Here is an 18,024-nt window from a genome sequence, read left to right on the forward strand (position 1 = left end):
GCAATTTCTTCACTTTCAATACTTTATCTCATTTGGTCATCTTTCATTCATCTCTCTTCTTTATTTTATCTCATTTGTTCATTAAATGGTTCATCTTCATGTTCTAAAAAGCTCGGGTCTTCTATTTTACTATTTTGAAGATTAGGACTTAGGGTATAGTTTAGAGATTATAGATTAGGAATGTAGAGAAAAAGAGAAAGACTGAACAGATTGGCTTCTGGTTATCTCGATGTAGTTGGGGAGGGGGTGCCCAACACAAATTACGATTTTTAGGTCAATAGCAAATTTGTAATAATTTTTTTTTTTTTTTTATCTGCCCAACACAAAATAGGAGGTCACCATAGTGAGTACCCTTAATAATTAATTGATTAACGTCCAATACAAATAACAGTACTGGAACATCACGTCAGATTCAAGGAGATCCTTCAGTGAGTTCCATTATATCGCGGGACCATACAGATCAAATGTGTGTGGGCAGTATAGCCTTATGAATCCATTGAAACGCCCCACTTTGTCTTCTTCGACTGATCTCTTTTGGCGTCCTCAAGAGAGATAACATATTATAGCAAATTATAGGATTAAAAATAATATATTAATCAGATACTGTATTTCCTATAAAAAAAAAAAGACAGATACTGTATTGCCTTAAAATATTGACATAAATGCTTAATGTATTAAGATGGGACAGATTATTGTGATAACGTTAAAAGGACATACAGTATCTGATAAGTTGCTTGCCCGTATTCTTTATCAACTCTTCTTTGTCTTTGTTTATTGATTCCATCAAATTACTAAGCCATATCAAGTTGCACTTAAACAAATGCAAAAAAAACCCGTTGATGCCTACATTTGCGGTCCTCCGAATTCATCCGTAAAAGTAATACAATGGCGACAGGTAAGTACACTACAGACCAAATCGGCTAATGGAAAAGGAGAATGTATACTGACTTATTCAGGTTGGAAACAGTCAAACAGGGAACAATTTGGGGCAAGGTTGCCATATAGTCGTCTGGAGTAGGGGTGGGAATTTGGCCCTAACGACCCTAATCCGGCCCTGACCGACCCAACCCTAAGTCTCATAAAACTCTCACAACTAAAGCCCTCACAGAGTTTAGGGCAGGTCGACCCGACCCTAAGGCCTTCTAGGCCAGGACTAGGACTAAGGTTCAAACATAGGCGGAGCTAATTCAAATCGACCTACCAAGCCCTAGTTATAGTTTCACATTTTCACTATAAATACATTACTGTAATTGTTCAACTCTTTGTTAAATATTTTAAATTAAAATAACATTGTCGCTTTATAATTTATCACTTACACCCCAGGATCTTCCAATAACTTGTCTTATATAACAAAAATTTGTCAACCTATCTACAGTAGAATGAAAAAAACAATGAGCACTAAATTTAATAAAAAATAAAACTTTATTTCTTTGATCATCAAATCAAAGTCTAGAACTTATTATTCTCAATTTATTTTCCCACTTACTTATTATAAATTATATTTTTATTCACATCCAAACCAAGTCTAGAACTAAAGGTTTAGTCCCACACCATTAAAAGTCGAAATACTGAGCGGACATTTGAATACGTAAAACCAAAAAATAACATTTGTCTGAAAAATGGCATTTGTAAAAAAAAAAATATATATATATATATATATAGGCCCGGTCCTAAAACCCGATTCTAAAACCCGGCCCTAAAGCCTTTAAAGAGGGCTTAGAGTAGGATCAGGGCTTGAGATTTAGACTTGTGACCCAGCCCGACTCGACCCTATGCTGAATTTAGGGCCGGGCCAACCCAACCTTAATATCTGAAGGGCTTTTAAATGTTCCAGGCCGGACTAGCCCGACCCGGCCCATTGCCCACCCCTAGTCTGGAGGCTAGTCACTAAGGCACCCAGACCTGTTTGGGCGCCAGCACTCCCCATTAATATGGCAATGACACTCAAACCTGAGATCTCATTCTTGTGTGTCTGGCATTCCGAACCAGCTGATAGCTGTTGGTTACAATTCATATCAAAATGGTATATAATGCATTTTTATTAAGGAATGGTTATATCATGAATTCTACTTAAAAATGACTCCGAAGTTATTCCACTACTAAATACAATTATAATAAATTAGAATATAATTTTTAGTAGAGATGTCTAAGACTCGTCAAAAATTGTTTACAATGTTATAAAATTATTTAATAGGTCAATTTTTTTTTAATTTCATAACAATTTTAACAAAATTAAACATATTTAATTGAACTAATTTTTTGTGGGAGTGTTATATACACAAAAAAATTAACTCTTAATTCATCTTGTAAGTCTATTTTTACAAAAAGAATAATTTTAGAGTTACTATAAAATGGAGTTCATATAACCATCTTTTTTTTTATTATTTTTCCTCGTAAATGAAATGAATCAAATCACAATACACAGTAAACTTAAACTTCTTGTGTAGGTCTCTGGGTGATCATATTCTGGACCTCTGTATGCTACGTGTCAATCAATGAAAATGCCACATGCGTTTGTAAGACAATAACCGCACGTGCAATTTTGGAGTTGGGCAGTGGGCCCTCATGTTATGGAGATCACATTCTAAATTATTAACTGAAATTGTATGGGGTGTAGCGAAAAAAAAACTGAAATTGTATGGGAATTGGGAAGTAAGCACAGCAGCCAGGAAGCCAGGTGACAAAACATTATTAGCTTTGTTGTTCATTAATCATATTTGAGCAGTGTTTAATATATATATATCTTTAACAAAAAAAAAACAGTGTTTAATAAATTAATTGTACAAGGTATTTAAACATTAAACAAATGGCAAGTGGTACAAACGTACGAGTGAGCGAGACGGTGATGTGGTATGGAAGAGTCACGAGGTTGCTCAAATTGACCATCACTTCACGTGAATTAGCGGCATTTTCTGCTTGGCTCAATTCCAATTTCTATAAAAACCATTCATATAATACATTACATCCCATGTGTTTGTTAAAATTGTGTAAAACATCTAGAAGACTAGAATTGTTTTAACAATGAAAGCACGACACTGGACCCATAAGGCAAAGCATGTAGCCGTGTTGTTTATGGGTGATTAAGTTACTATTCTCTGTCAGTTTACATGATTGAACAAACAATTTAGGACTCAGCATTTGTCAATGAAACATATATAAGCACCGAGTACCGTCCCGCGCGTATGGCTAGGAGCCCAGAATTAACTTTGTTACAAGTTCAAACAAAACAGTGAAGATTAAGTACACCTAGTTGAAAGGCCCAATATTTCGATATCTGATGATATATCAGACATCAAAAAATGATATATATCGGATATATCGATATATCAGTTGATATATATTTTTTAGTTGATTTGTCAAATTTTTTTTTATATGTTGATATATTATAAAATATTAAAAATATTGATGATATAAACCTCAATTTTAACATAACTGTAATAATTCCATAATAATAGAAACTGGATAGAAATATAATAAAAAATAACTACTGTTCACCTCACCGTTCTCTTCAAAATAGTTAGATTACCAACGCTCCCACTAGTAATGACTAATAAGTAATTACCAATCTCTTACTAAAATTTATAATAGTTTGGGGTTGTTTTAACTCACTGTTATTCAGATTCACTCTTCGTATATGCAATATTTCGTCCCATAATCTTGCACAGTGGGCATGGACAAGAGTCTTTGTCTGTTTTAGAAGTCTGTAATAACTTTCTACAACAGTTTTTAAATAAATAATGAATTAGGAGTCCGTGATTATCACGGGTCTCCACTATAAAAAAAATGAGAAAAAGAGACTAATAAGTCATTCTCATGGTCAATTATATCTCAGTGCAGCAAATTACACCAATAGAATGTCTATTCTTAAGATATTTGAACTGTTCTCATTCATTAAAACAACTTATTCCGTTTGCGCCTTTCACATTACATTTCAATTGATGTTAACTATTATCAAGCAGTACTGGACCTAGTTTGTGACAACACTACACAGTACTACATACACTTCGTCTCCAACCAATAAGAGTTCGTTATCGATGAAGCCGTGTTATGCTGTCTAAACTCTAAAGTAATACCAGATTTAGAAACAATGGTCCCATCACTCCCAAGTCCCAACATAATTGCAGATCCCGAATTTTCTTTTGAAGTAAAATTAGAATTGCATTTTCGAAAGAAGCAATGCAACAAAATGGCTAATAGAGAGTTAATCAATAAAGCTGGTACACCCACCTTAATTAAGAGTTAAGACCAGATGAACTGTTTAAAGAACATTATTTTGTTGTTAAAATGAGGACAGATCACTGTGTAGCTCATTAGGAGACTTCATGAGAAGGTGAAGTCACATTATTCACGTAGTTCTAACTTCTAAGATGGCAATGAATCACATGCATTTCCACTAATGGAGGACCACACAGGTGAAGTTGCAATCCTCAACCGCAAAACACGATTTGCCAATTTCACGCTTTCGAAACTTAAATGTTGAAGCATTGTCCCAAACACTAGTTCTCGGAAGGGACATACATCCCTTATGGGCATCCTTCTTGAGGGATGATACTTATAAACTAAGAAATGGTCCAAAATTTACTAGCCAACCATTCCAACCAAAAGAACATGAAATGTTTAAGGCCCTTTAGCTGAAAAGTAATAGGATAATGTTAGAATTTTATATTTACCACATTGCTTGATTTTCCGACAAAATGATCATACACTTGTAAGCCTTAGAAAAGAGGATTTTCTGTGGACTAAATCTTCAACGATTATTATTTGTTAAAAAAAATAGATTAATAAAATAAAAACTTCAATGGTTAAAAAGTTTTTTAAATTACTTTTAAATGGATAGAAATCGTCAACAACGTAGCATTTATAACTAAAATTATAACATAACTTGGTTGAAAATTTAGTTATGAGTGTTTTCTTTATTAATGAAACGTGGTAATTTTTGGTGGGAGCAATTTTTGTTTGCACGCTTGCAGCTGTAGGCAGAACCGCAAAAGCAGATATAGCACCTCACTCTCGAACAGGTTTATCATTTAAAAGTTAAAACTGATTTGACTTGAAGTACTAAACAGGAGATTCCACTAATTAATTATTGGGTTTTAGTCACAATTAGTAAGATATTGATGGCCACGAGAAGTCGAGAATTTGTAGCCCTGATAGCAAGTCCAATGGGAAGGTCATATATCACCCCAAAATTCAAATAACTGTTACAATATGACTGCTAGAAAAGTCTTAAATTTGGTTTGTGTGATATACCAAGTTAAATTTGTGACATTGTCTAGCACATGTTAAAATAGAGTTATGAGAGACGGACGGATGTACATGAATTAAATTGCAACAGACAACAGAGTTTTTGTCGTATATACTGTTTACGGTACTGTTTATTTTAATGTTTATTTTTAACTAAATAGTGACAGGCAGGAGAAAATGTCTTACTACCAATTCCACAAAATGTTTTTAAAAAAATTCATTAGACTTCTTTTTCATGTTTTGGAATGCCAAATTTAACTGGCAAGCTAAAAAGTCTAAAAATCCTATGTAGCACCCCTTTAACAGTTCTCCATTAGACTTGTTCTAAAGGGATGATATTTTTATAGAATCAAAGATGCAAATGCATATAGAAGTAGAACCATATATATATATGGGGCTGGCTACTTTGACAGCTAATCTTGATAGCCCACCACATACACTAGATTATAGTCCATCCAACGTCCAAATCTTGATCTCATTTAACAAAGGAATTAGGGAGGGTAACTTAGTCATTTGACTTTCTATTCTAAAAAAAATTCACGAACAAACCACCCGACTCTTCTTCCCATTCCACCCAACAAAACCAATCTCTCCCAACAAATCCCATCTCTTCTCCTTCCACCAACAAATCTCAGCTCTTCTCCTTCCACCCAACAAAATCAATCTCTCCCAACAAATCCCAACTGAGAGCTTGATGAACTCTCTCTCCCTCTATATAAAATCTTCGACCGCTATCCTCACCTAAAGAAAACAATTCAAGTTTGAAGTTTTTTACCTTTTTGGTGAGTTATTTCTATTTTGTTTTAGTGTATCAAATGTTAGGAAGAAACCCACCCACCCACTTTTCACGTTTTTCATTTTTTCTAATGTTTGTGCGTGGTTAGTTTAATAGGCGCACACCTATAAATAGAGCATAACTAATAGGCGCACGCTCACATTTAATTATTGTCTAATTTTTTTAAGAGTTAAAATTGGAAATTTAATATGGGAGTCGCTTGATATTTATTTCGTTATGGTTCTACATTTATTCCGTTTGATATTTTCCTCGCTTTTTGAATTTTCTAGAAATGGAAGAGAATGTTGGAGTTGTTGACGGGTCTTCTTCTCGTTGTACTGCTTCCCAAAGTAAAGATGTCGAGATATTAGTTGTTCCGCACTTAGGTATAAAGTTTAATAATGCTGATGAAGCAAATACTTACTATAGAGAGTTTGGTAAACAAGAAGGATTTGAGATTCGTGTTCGGACTACAGATAAAAAACTGTAGAGAAAAAAAGATGTTTTCTCATTTTGGTGTGAAGGGCGCGACCCGCACTCCATTTACACTTGGGCAAGGCTTGACCCGCACTCATACCTTTGGTGACTTACAGGCTCTTCAGCGCGACCCGCGCTCAAATTTGCCTGGTCGAGGGCACGACCCGCGCTCCACCCGCTATTTTAGCACGAATTTGCCCTTTTTCAGAAGTTTTCTGAAATAGTATAAATATAGGTTTTTTCTGTAGAAACCTAACTTTTCCAAAACAAAGAAAGAGAGAAATTATAAGTGAGCAATTCTTTGTAAGTTGAGTGTTCATTCTTTGTGAATGAATTGAGAGACTTGTAATATGTTACTCCGGACATCTAGTAAAGCTTGGAACTTGCAGTGTGGAAGTAGGCAAATTGCCGAACCACGATATATCTCGTCTTGTGGTTTTTTCTTCTTTTACAATAATTGTTTTACTTTAGATACTTGTTATTTGATATTTAGAAGTGTTGGGATTACTTTGGAGAGTGTTGAAGTCTTGTCTAGTAAGAAGGATCGATCCTTGTGTATGATTGATCTATTATAGTGGGTAACGTTGTTTCCACAGTGTTATATTCACAACAATTGGTATAAAAGCGTAGGTTTACGACCTAAGAATTTGTGTAGACAAGGTGTTCGATTAAATTCCTGAGTTAAAGTTTTTTTTTTTTATTGTGTGTAACTTGAAAAAGTGGCTCCCAAGATGTCAAATGCTAAGTTTGAAGTAGAGAAATTTAATGGGAAGAATAATTTTGGGATTTGGAGAATTCAAGTAAGGGACATCCTCATCCAACAAGGTTTGCATAAGGCTTTAAAGGGGATTAAATCTAAGGCGACAATTATGAGTAATGATGATTGGAAAGAGTTCGATCTACAGGCTTGTTCATCAATCCGGCTGTGTCTTGCTAATGAGGTTATGTATAGTGTGATGGGAGAAGATACCGCTGCCGGTATTTGGCTCAAGCTAGAGTCTATCTATATGACCAAGAGCATGACTAACAAGATGTACCTTAAGAAGCGTCTTTATCGGTACATGATGGTGGATGGTTCAATGATGCAAGAGCACGTTAGTGAGTTCCGTCGACGCCTAGCGGATTATTTGAATGTTGGTATGAAGATGGATGATGAGGATCAAGCCGCATGTTTAATATTTTCTTTGCCAGAAAATTATGAGTATCTAATGACTAACTTTATGAACAAAGAAGATGTAGATCTCGACGAAGTTCAAACTGCGTTTCTTTCTTATGAGTTGATGAAGAAGACACGAGTTGAGAATAGCATTGATGCAGGACATGGGCTAGTGGCAAGATGAAATTTGTATGAACAAAATTCTACAAGTAATGAGAATTCTAGGTCCAAGTCAAATAAACCTTTAAAATATGTACAATGCTACAATTGCGATGAAAAGGGACATTACGCAAGTAATTGTCCTCACCCAAAGAAATAGAACAAGAGAGATGGTCAGAAGAAAGGTAAAGCAAAAATTGAGGCAAGTTATGCTTCAAGCTCTGAAGGGGATGAGTTTAGTCTCTGTGTGTCCACACAAGACTATATGACTGAAAGGTGGATTCTTGATTCCGGATGTTCCTATCATATGTTCCCGAATAGAAAGTGGTTTACTTCTTATGAGAGCATTGATGGTGGTTCCATTTTGATGGGTAATGACGTTGCTTGTAAGATGGTAGGAATTGGAACTATACGGGTCAAGATGTATGATGGTGTAGTGAGGACTTTAACCGATGTGAGATGTTCCTGAGCTAAAGAAAAGTCTTATTTCTCTTGGTACCTTGGATTCCAAAGGCTACAAGTTTGTGGGCGAAGGTGGAGTTCTAAATATTGTTAATGGCTCTTCAGTTGTTATGAAGGGTCAAAAACATGGAACCTTGTATACTCTGATAGGTAGTACGGTGATAGGCGATGTAGCAATGGGTGCATGTAGTAATGATTCTGAGTGCACTAAGATATGGCATATGAGTGAAAAAGGTTTGTCTGAGTTGTGCAAGCGAGGGTTCTTGAAGAATTTGAAGAAGCCAAGTATGGGGTTCTGTGAGCATTACGTCTATAGGAAGCAGTGCAGAGTCAAGTTCAAGTCAAGCAAGCACACGACAACAAGCATCCTTGACTATGTGCATACGGATGTTTGGGGACCCTCCAGGGTGGCTTCAAAGGGAGGTAACCATTATTATGTCTCATTCATTGATGATCATACTCGCTATGTGTGGGTGTATATGATGAAATCAAAAGATGAAGTGTTTGAGACATTTAAGAAGTGAATGGCAAGGGTTGAGAATCGCACAGATAGAAAGGTAAAGACATTACGGTCTGACAATGGTACTGAGTATACCTATGGACCTTTCCAAGAGTTTTGTGCACAACAGAGAATTGCCAGACACTGGACAGTCAGGGGCACGCCACAACAGAATGTAATGGCAGAAAGGATGAATAGAACCTTGCTTGAAAGAGCGAGATGTTTATTGTCTAATGCCAGTCTAGGCAAAGAGTATTGGGCAGATACAATGTCCATGGCGTGTTACTTGTATAATAGGTCACCAGTTCCAGCTATAGATTGCAAGAGACCTTATGAGGTGTGGTCAGTTAACCCAGCTGATTATAGTATTTTGTGAGTGTTTGGATCGACAGCTTACTACCATGTGAGGGAAAGCAAGCTAGATCCTAGAGCTAAGAAGGCCATATTCTTAGGCTTCGCAAATGGGGTAAAGGGATACATATTGTGGTGTCTAGAAAACCACAAGTTCCTGGTCAACAGAGATGTTATCTTTGATAAGACTTCCGTATTATCTTTCAGTAAGCCGGAAGTAGCTGGGGAGAATGGTGAGTCTATAGAAGTTCAAGCTACTGAGCTTGAGTTGTCTGATGCAGCAAATGACTGGTTAGATCATGATGAGGTACCAAATCATGGAACCACACAACAACAGGAAGAAAAGCAAGAGCATCCGCAACTTGTAGTGGCTGACCCTAGGCCAAAGAGACAAGTTAAAGAAATGCACAAGTATGGGCACGAGAAGCCGATGAAATACTATGGTCAGGTGGATTTAGTGGCATATGCACTGAATAGATGATGAGCCAGATAACTTTAAGGAAGCTGTTAGAGATGCTCATTACAGATATTGGTTGGTAGCTATGTAAGCAGAGATGGAATCTCTTGATAAAAATCACACATGGGATCTAGTTTTATTTCCAAAGGGCAAAAGGACTATCGGTAGTAAATGGGTGTTCAGAAAGAAAGAGGTCCTTCTTGAGTCCGACAGTACTAGGTACAAGGCAAGAGTGGTAACAAAGAGTTTTTCACAGAAGAAAGGAGTCAACTACAATGAGATATTTTCCCTGGTGGTCAAACATACGTCCATTCGTGTGTTATTGAGTTTAGTTGCTCACTTCGACTTGGAGTTAGAGCAACTTGATGTGAAAATTGCTTTTTTGCATGGGGACTTGGAGGAAGAGATCTATATGAGACAACCTGAAGGGTTTGTCATTGTTGAGAAAGAAGATCATGTATGCAAATTGAATCGGTCACTGTACAGGTTAAAGAAATCGCCCAGGCAATGGTATAAACGCTTTGACACGTTCATGATGCAACATGAGTACACCCGAAGTAAGTATAATTGTTGTGTTTACTTTCGTAGGCTTCGTGGTAATGACTTCATCTATCTCCTGCTTTATGTGGATGACATGCTTATTGCTTCCAAAAGTATGGTGGAGATAGACAAGTTAAAATCTCAACTTAGATCTGAGTTTGAGATGAAAGACTTAGGTGGAGCCAAGAAGATACTGGGCATGGAGATTGACAGAGATAGGCAGAATCGACGGATAGTTGTATCTCAGAAGAAAAACCATCAGAAAATACTTTCGTGTTTTGGTATGGAGAATGCAAAGTCGGCTTCTATGCCTTTGGCTGGGCATTTTAGGCTTTCAGCTAAGTTCTCTCCTAGTTCAGTGGAGGAACAAAAGCATATGGCACATGTTCCTTATGCTAATGCAGTGGGCAGTTTGATGTATGCTATGGTGTGCACACGCCTAGACATTTCACAGGCAGTTAGTGTTGTAAGCAGGTATATGGTTAATCCTGGGAAGTAGCATTGGGAGGCAGTGAAATGGGTATTAAGGTACTTGAAGGGTACCTTGGATGTAGAATTAGTTTATGGTGGAGGCACTTGTTATGTTAGTGGATATGTGGATTCAGATTATGCAGGTGATCTAGATAGACGACGATCGACTACTGGTTATGTGTTTATGATGCATGGTGCACCGGTTAGTTAGAGGTCTATGCTACAGGCTACAATTGCTCTATCTACTACTGAGGCAGAGTATATGGCATTGGCAGAGGCAGTGAAAGAGGCATTATGGATTCGAGGTCTTCTGGATGATATGGGTATTGAGCAGAACAGTGTTGCTTCGCATTGTGATAGTCAGAGTGCTATTCATTTGGCGAAAAACCAGGTTCATCATGCTCAGACTAAGCATATTGATGTTCGTTATCACTTTATGCGGGATGTCGTTGAGGATGGTGATGTAGCACTTGAGAAAGTGGACACCCATAACAATCCTGTTGATATGCTGACTAAGGTTGTCACCGGAGTTAAGTTCCAACACTGTTTGGACTTGCTCCAAATCCTACATGCTTGATAGAGCCCTTTGTGGGCATGGCCCTTAGGGGCGGATGGACTGCGAGTTTCTGGATGGATGTGTTCTTGCTGGATGTGGTCAGCTTGGTTTTATGTGTTAAAACCTCACCGAGGTGGAGAATTGTAGAGAAAAAAGATATTTTTTCATTCTAGTGTGAATGGCGCGACCCACGCTCCATTTATACTTGGGCAAGGTGCGACCCGCGCTCATACCTTTGGTGACTTATATGCTCTTTAGCGTGACCCGTGCTTAACTTTGCCTGGTCGAGGGCGCAACCCGCGCTCCACCCTATTTCAGCACGAATTTGCCCTTTTTCGAAAGTTTTCTGAAATAGTATAAATATAGGTTTTTTCTGTAGAAACCTAACTTTTTCAAAACAAAGAAAGAGAGAGATTATAAGTGAGCAATTCTTTATGAGTTGAGTGTTCATTCTTTGTGAGTGAATTGAGAGACTTGTAATCTGTTACTCCGGACATCTAGTAAAGCTTGGAACTCGCAGTGTGGAAGTAGGCAAATTGCCGAACCATGATATATCTCGCCTTGTGGTTTGTTCTTCTTTTACATTAATTGTTTTACTTTAGATACTTGTTATTTGATATTGAGAAGTGTTGGGATTACTTTGGAGGGTGTTGAAGTCTTGTCTAGTAAGAAGGATCGATCCTTGTGTAACATTGATCTATTGTAGTGGATAATGTTGTTTCCGCAGTGTTATATTCACAACAAAAACAAACTGGTGTGGAATTGCCTTCTAGTTGTCTATTGGTTTGCTCACGTGAGGGGGTCCATAACAAGAAAGAAGAAAGTGAAGGTGTAGCTTCGAGAAATACTTCGACTGTTAGGTGTGGTTGCCAAGCTAGAATGCCAGTTACAAAAAGAAAACTTGAAAATATATATGATGTGAGCTTCGCTGCAAACAACCATAGCCACAATTTCGTCTCTCCATCAAAGAGGCAATATATGAAAGGTAACAAAAATATGCCTGAAGCTGCGAAGTGTTTGACAGAGGATTTTCATGACAACAGTATACTTATAGGGAAAATGGCAGACGTTTTCCATGGGGATGCAATTAGGTTTAGCAGAAAGCATTGTTGGAACCACCATTATGGTTTGACGAGAAAAATGCCTAAAGACAATGATGCTACTTCCTTACTTCACTATTTTAGGCAAAAGAGTGCTGAAAATCCTCAGTTCTACTATGCCATTCAATTAGATACAAAAGGGGTTGCAGTAAATTTCTTTTGGGTTGATGGAAGGTCCCGTGTCCAATATGAGTACTTTGGGGATGTCGTATCTTTTGATACAACATATAGAGCTAATGTTTACAGTATGCCTTTTGCCCCTTTTACTGGAGTCAACCACCACATGCAGTCTATTCAGTTTGGTTATGTCCTGCTACTTGATGAGACAGAAGAGACATTTGTGTGGTTGTTCGTTTCAGACATGGCTTGCAGCTATGGGTGGTCGTCCACCAACTTCAATGCTTACTGACCAAGATTTAGCGATGACTGCAGCAATTAGAAGAGTTTTTCCTGCTACTTGACATAAATTTTGTCTTTGGCACATTATGCAAAAAAATTCAGAGAAATTGTCCTTTGTCTACCATAAGCTCGATACATTGTGTTCAGAGCTTACATATATTATTTGGAAGTCATATAGGATTGCTGATTTTGAAAGAAGGTGGTATGCACTACTATTGAAATATGACTTGACTGAAAATACTTGGTTGACAGAAATATATAAAAACCGTACATCTTGGGTTCCGGCTTATCACAATGACATTTTTTTTGCTGGTATGCATACGACTGGGCGAAGTGAATTAATGAATTTTCATTATGATCAATTTGTTAGTTCGACGACTACACTTATGGAATTTGCCCATGGTAACGAGAGGTCTTTGGAATTGATAGCTAGGAATGAAAGGGAATCTGATTACCGCACCGAACATACTTCTCACATTAAGGCTAAGGATGCTTTCCTCCTCAAGCATCCAGGTAAAGTTTATACCATTAGTGCTTTCAATAAATTCAAGAAACATTTAAAAAAGGCTAAGATGAAATATAGAATTTTTGGAGAAGAGATAGACATAAATGGAACTAGAATTTATACGGTGAAGACAAGGGACATCAAGAAAACTTCAATTTGGAAAGTGACTTTTAATAGAGGAACCTTGGAGGGTGACTGTGAATGTAAAAATTTTCAGTTCGAAGGATTACTTTGTGCTCACATTTTAAAGCTTTTTCAGCGTTATGACATCGAAGAGATTCCAGATCATTTTATTTTGAAATGGTGGACGCAAAAGGCAAACACATATAGAGCGGTGTTTGATGGTGGACTAGTGGCCAGTCATGAAGACCATGAGCCTTTAAGAGTTGCCCATTGTATCAAGGTTGCTACTCAATTAGCTTATAATGCATCGATTAGTGTTGAGACATATACATATTTTATTCAGAAGATGAGTGAAATGTCTATTGGAGTTTCGGAGCTCAAGGAAACTATCAGCAAAACATATACAATGAATAATGAAGCACCTCCAGTTGAAGATTCTATAGTTGATACCTCACAGGTAATTTATTTAGTTTGTTGTTTATCTTTGCAATGATAAAAATCTTATTTGATTTTAACTCTTAAATCTTCCTTTCAGCTCTTGGTTTTAAATCCCAACATTTCTCAAACGAAGGGGAGGAAGAAGAAAGCGGAGAGAATGAAAGGCCCCAGGGAGGAAGCCTTAGAGAATTCAGGAAGAATGTGTAAAACTTGTAATAAGATTGCTAAGCACGACTCCAGAAATTGTCCAGAAAAATTAAAAAATAAAAGTGTGGAATGACATGCTTGTCGAGTGTGGAAGAACCGTTGTGTTCTTACACTCTTGTGTTTTTTAGGTGTTTATTTTTATTTTTTTGAATTGTCTGAATTTTAAATTGACTATCCAGTTTTTTGGGAGCGTACAGTGTGGAAGGACCATCATTTTAAACATGCATCCACGAACACGAGGAGGATCAAGCACCCAAACCCGAAAAAGAAAATGTAACGAAGTGCCACCAATTCCCATTGTTGACGAACCCGATGAAGAAATCACAAAATCAACAACTCAGTGGACTATGAACACTGAATGTTCATACTCTTGTTAGACTATGAACATTCAGTGTTCATACTCCTAGTGGACTATGAACACTAAATTTTCATACTCTTGTTAGACTATGAACATTCAGTGTTCATAGTTGATGCAGTACAGTTTGCCAATGATGTCAATGAAGTTGCCATATGGTGCGTATGTCAATGAAGTTGGCATACGTCAATGAACTGGAAAAGAGGGTAACAAAGTCGGAAAGACATGGATGCAGCCATATTTGATTGGAAACGTCAAAATAAGCATAACCCATAACTTAGCTATGGGCACCACCCTCTCGGGCCCTAAATCCATCGTTTAGGCCTTCAAAATCACATTTTTGCCATTTTAGGAAAGTTTTGTTTTTGCTATATCTTTTGATAGGAAAGTCTGTTTTTGATTTGGTCAGTTGGGTTAGTTCTATTTTGATTAGTAGTTTTTAATATGTGGTTATCCCAAAACTTTTCATTTTTAGAAAATTTTGAGTTTTGTGGTAATTAGGGTATTTCGCCTATATAAAGGCTGGTAGTCTGTATTAAAGTTTTCAGTTTTGGTTTTGGTTTTGAGTTAATCATATTAAGAGTTACCACAATTGGACTATGAACAGTGATATTAAAAGTTAATCATTTTGAGTTAATCATATTATGAGCTATGAACATTCTTTGTTTATATCACAATTGGACTATGAACAGTGATTGTTCATAGCTATGAACAATGAATGTTCATGGTCCATATTGTACGTACTATGAACAATCATTGTTCATAGTCCAATTGTGATATGAACAAAGAATATTCATAGCTCATGACTATGAACATTGATTGTTCATAGTACGTACAATATGGACTATGAACACTCACTGTTCATAGTCCAATTTTGATATGAACAAAAAATATTCATAGTTCATGACTATGGTATGAACAAAGAAGGGTTAATTTGAGATACCCCTTTGTTTTGCAGTGAGAAGAGTGATTTTTCTCGATAATAATATCATCTTTATTTTTGTTTTGGTCAACGATTGAGATTAGATCATCTAATTTATTTTAGATTGATGGTCGAGATTAGATCTAACCATTTTGGCAGTCTTCCACACATGCACAACTTATACATTGTCGTATATAAGCTTATACATTGTCGTATATAAACTCTCTGTTATATAGTGTTATGCACAGCTTATACAGTGAGGTATGAATATTGATTGTTCATACCCCAAATAGGTATGAACAATGAATGTTCATATGAACAATGAGTGCTCATAGCTCATATTGGGGGTATGAACAGTGATTGTTCATACCCCAAATAAGAGAGGGTACAATGGTCATTTGACTTTCTATTCACAAAAAAACCACGACCCCATTCTTCTTCCTCCTAACAAAAGCCATCTCTGCACAAAACTTCATAGTTGGGTATTGATTTGTGTATAATTCTTCAATTTGGAGATGGGTTTAATTTACCTTGGAGTTATCCTCATATATATGAAGTGGGTGATCCGGTTATCTGTTGAAGTGAATTCTTTGACTTCCATTGAATCATTGATAAAGAAATACCTTATATAGTTATGACAACCTTTTTTTATGTAAACCATTGGAAGGAATTAAGGATATTGTTGAGTTGAGAATCTTGGTGAGCTTTTGATGGATGTTTGGATTGAGAAATCTCTTTATATGTTCGAAATATACACGGATGTGACCGAGCTTTTTCAAATTATTGGTTCATATAAAAAATCGACCGAATCCTTCTTAGAATAAACCATCCATATTATACAACTTTTGTCAGGAAAAGGTCTGGTGGTCTCAAGCATGTTCGCACCAATGAGCTCCTCAAATGTACAAGATTCTAAAAACAATAAAAGCTTAAACTATCCAAATTTATTTCTTGGTGGATAAGATGGGCATCACATGTTTTCATCTTTTGCTTCTATTGTTGAGCATTGATGTTTTTGTATCTCTTTGATTCTATTGTTGAGCAGGAGGTAATCAATTTTCAAATGAGTTCTTCAAACTTGATTGAGTTGGGTTTCAAGGATTCAACTTTAATTATATTTTCCTTTTGATTCTCAAGATTTGATTGTGGGTTAACCGGTTCCATTGAGTTTCCAGGCAGAGTTTTCATGAAAAAACGTGTCAGTGGGTTTCTCTGAAAACTTGGTGGTGGGTGTCCCTATAGTGAGAGAGAAAGAGAAAGAGGAAGAAGAAAGAGGCGTTAGTTTTTACCCAATTTTCTAATCTAATTTGTGAAAGAAAAATAAAATGACTATTGTACCCTCTCATTTTTGCTTTGTAAAATTAGCACAAGATTTAGACGTTGGATCGGGTATAATCGAATGGACGTGATGAGCTGTTAAGATGGGCTATCAAGAAGAATACGTGATACCATGTTATGTCCAATAGAGTACAGACTCGCTCGGGATTACTTTCACATTGTCATCAGTAAGCCTTTAACTTCAATCCTTAGTTGTTATTTTTTTGTTGGAACTACAATCCTTAGTTGGTAGTTCACAAACTTCACACTTCTTAAGTTATAATCCGGGGCACAATGAGTGGTGCGAATTTGGATCGTGTACATTTCTTCTCCACAATATATATATATATATTTGTAACTTAAGATATATATAAAAGGAAGACACTTCCAAAAATTAGGAAGAGCTTCCTACAGAGTTTACATCATCCATGCATAACTGAATAAGAGATATTGTTGTAGTAGGATTCAAAGTTTAAAAATTAAAAAATAAACAAAAAAAAAAAAAAAAAAAAAAAAGCTCGCCTACCCCTACTTGCTAGTGCGTGTAGTGAGCAACAAAATTAGAATTCCTATGAATAAAATGAAAAATACAAATATCCACTAGTGAAGTACAATCATAAATATCATGTGCCACTGAGGTAGCTCCCCAAGATAAACTTGTTCCCCTGTTTTGCAAAATTTCAGCTAAGTTTTTGCAATTCGTCAAAAGGGCGAGACATTGGATCTGCAATTGCCAAGTCAAGTCTAGTCCTCCTCGGATAGCTCATGCCTCTGCCTCTTCTAGGTCAGAGGTTGTGTCTCTACTGTGTCCTGCACCAATACAGTAACCAAAGTTATTCCATAGGGCTAAACCTATTCCTACTTGGTTTATGTTACAATCCCAAGAGGCATCAGTGGTGAGGTAGTGCCAATTGTTGTTTATTTGTGGCCACATCTGTAAATACTTATTTTTAGAAAAAGGTTTTTTGTTGTTTGTAATGAAAGTTGCAACTCTACATATAATGATGAACTCATTTGTTTGTTTTTGGTTGAGAACAAGATCATTTATACTAATCCAAATGAAAAACATAGTAGTGGCATAAATACTTAAAGTGTTCTTTAAAACGGTTTTATCATGCAGGTTAGAGCAAATAGTACTAATAATGGTTGTGATCGATACATTTTGGTTCCAATGTTCCATTCTAATGGAAAGTTTAGAAGCTTACCAGATGTGTTTTAGCATACCGTAATGGAAAAATGCATGAGAAATAGATTCCACCTAGTTGTTGCAGCATGGGCAAGTTGCGGAGTTACTAATAGTCCTGTTTCTCAAGTTCTCCCTTGTAGGAAGGCTATTTTTGATAGCTTTCCAGATGAGCAATTTGACTCTTTCTGCTGTATCAATATTCCATATATCTGTTTCCAGAGTTACGGATTCTGCCCATTGTCAACTGTCTTTGTGTTGAGATATTTGTAGACAAATTTTATACGAAGTTATCCATTTTGTTCCCTCATCCATCTGATGGTGTCTA

General features: G+C 36.5%; 1 protein-coding gene across 1 annotated transcript; it reads left to right on the forward strand.

Annotated features, from left to right (window-relative positions):
• The first annotated feature begins 12,987 nt into the window (after nucleotides 1-12,987).
• LOC147489524 (protein FAR1-RELATED SEQUENCE 7-like) lies at nucleotides 12,988-17,732 on the forward strand. Its single transcript, XM_086574669.1, has 3 exons — nucleotides 12,988-13,731; nucleotides 16,242-16,244; nucleotides 17,634-17,732. Exons 1-3 carry the CDS (start codon nucleotides 12,988-12,990, stop codon nucleotides 17,730-17,732), a joined length of 846 nt encoding a protein of 281 aa, XP_086430795.1.
• The last annotated feature ends 292 nt before the right edge of the window (nucleotides 17,733-18,024 follow it).

This window comes from Coptis chinensis, chromosome 7, assembly GCF_015680905.1.
Source record: "Coptis chinensis isolate HL-2020 chromosome 7, ASM1568090v1, whole genome shotgun sequence".
NCBI classification, from domain to species: Eukaryota; Viridiplantae; Streptophyta; class Magnoliopsida; order Ranunculales; family Ranunculaceae; genus Coptis; species Coptis chinensis.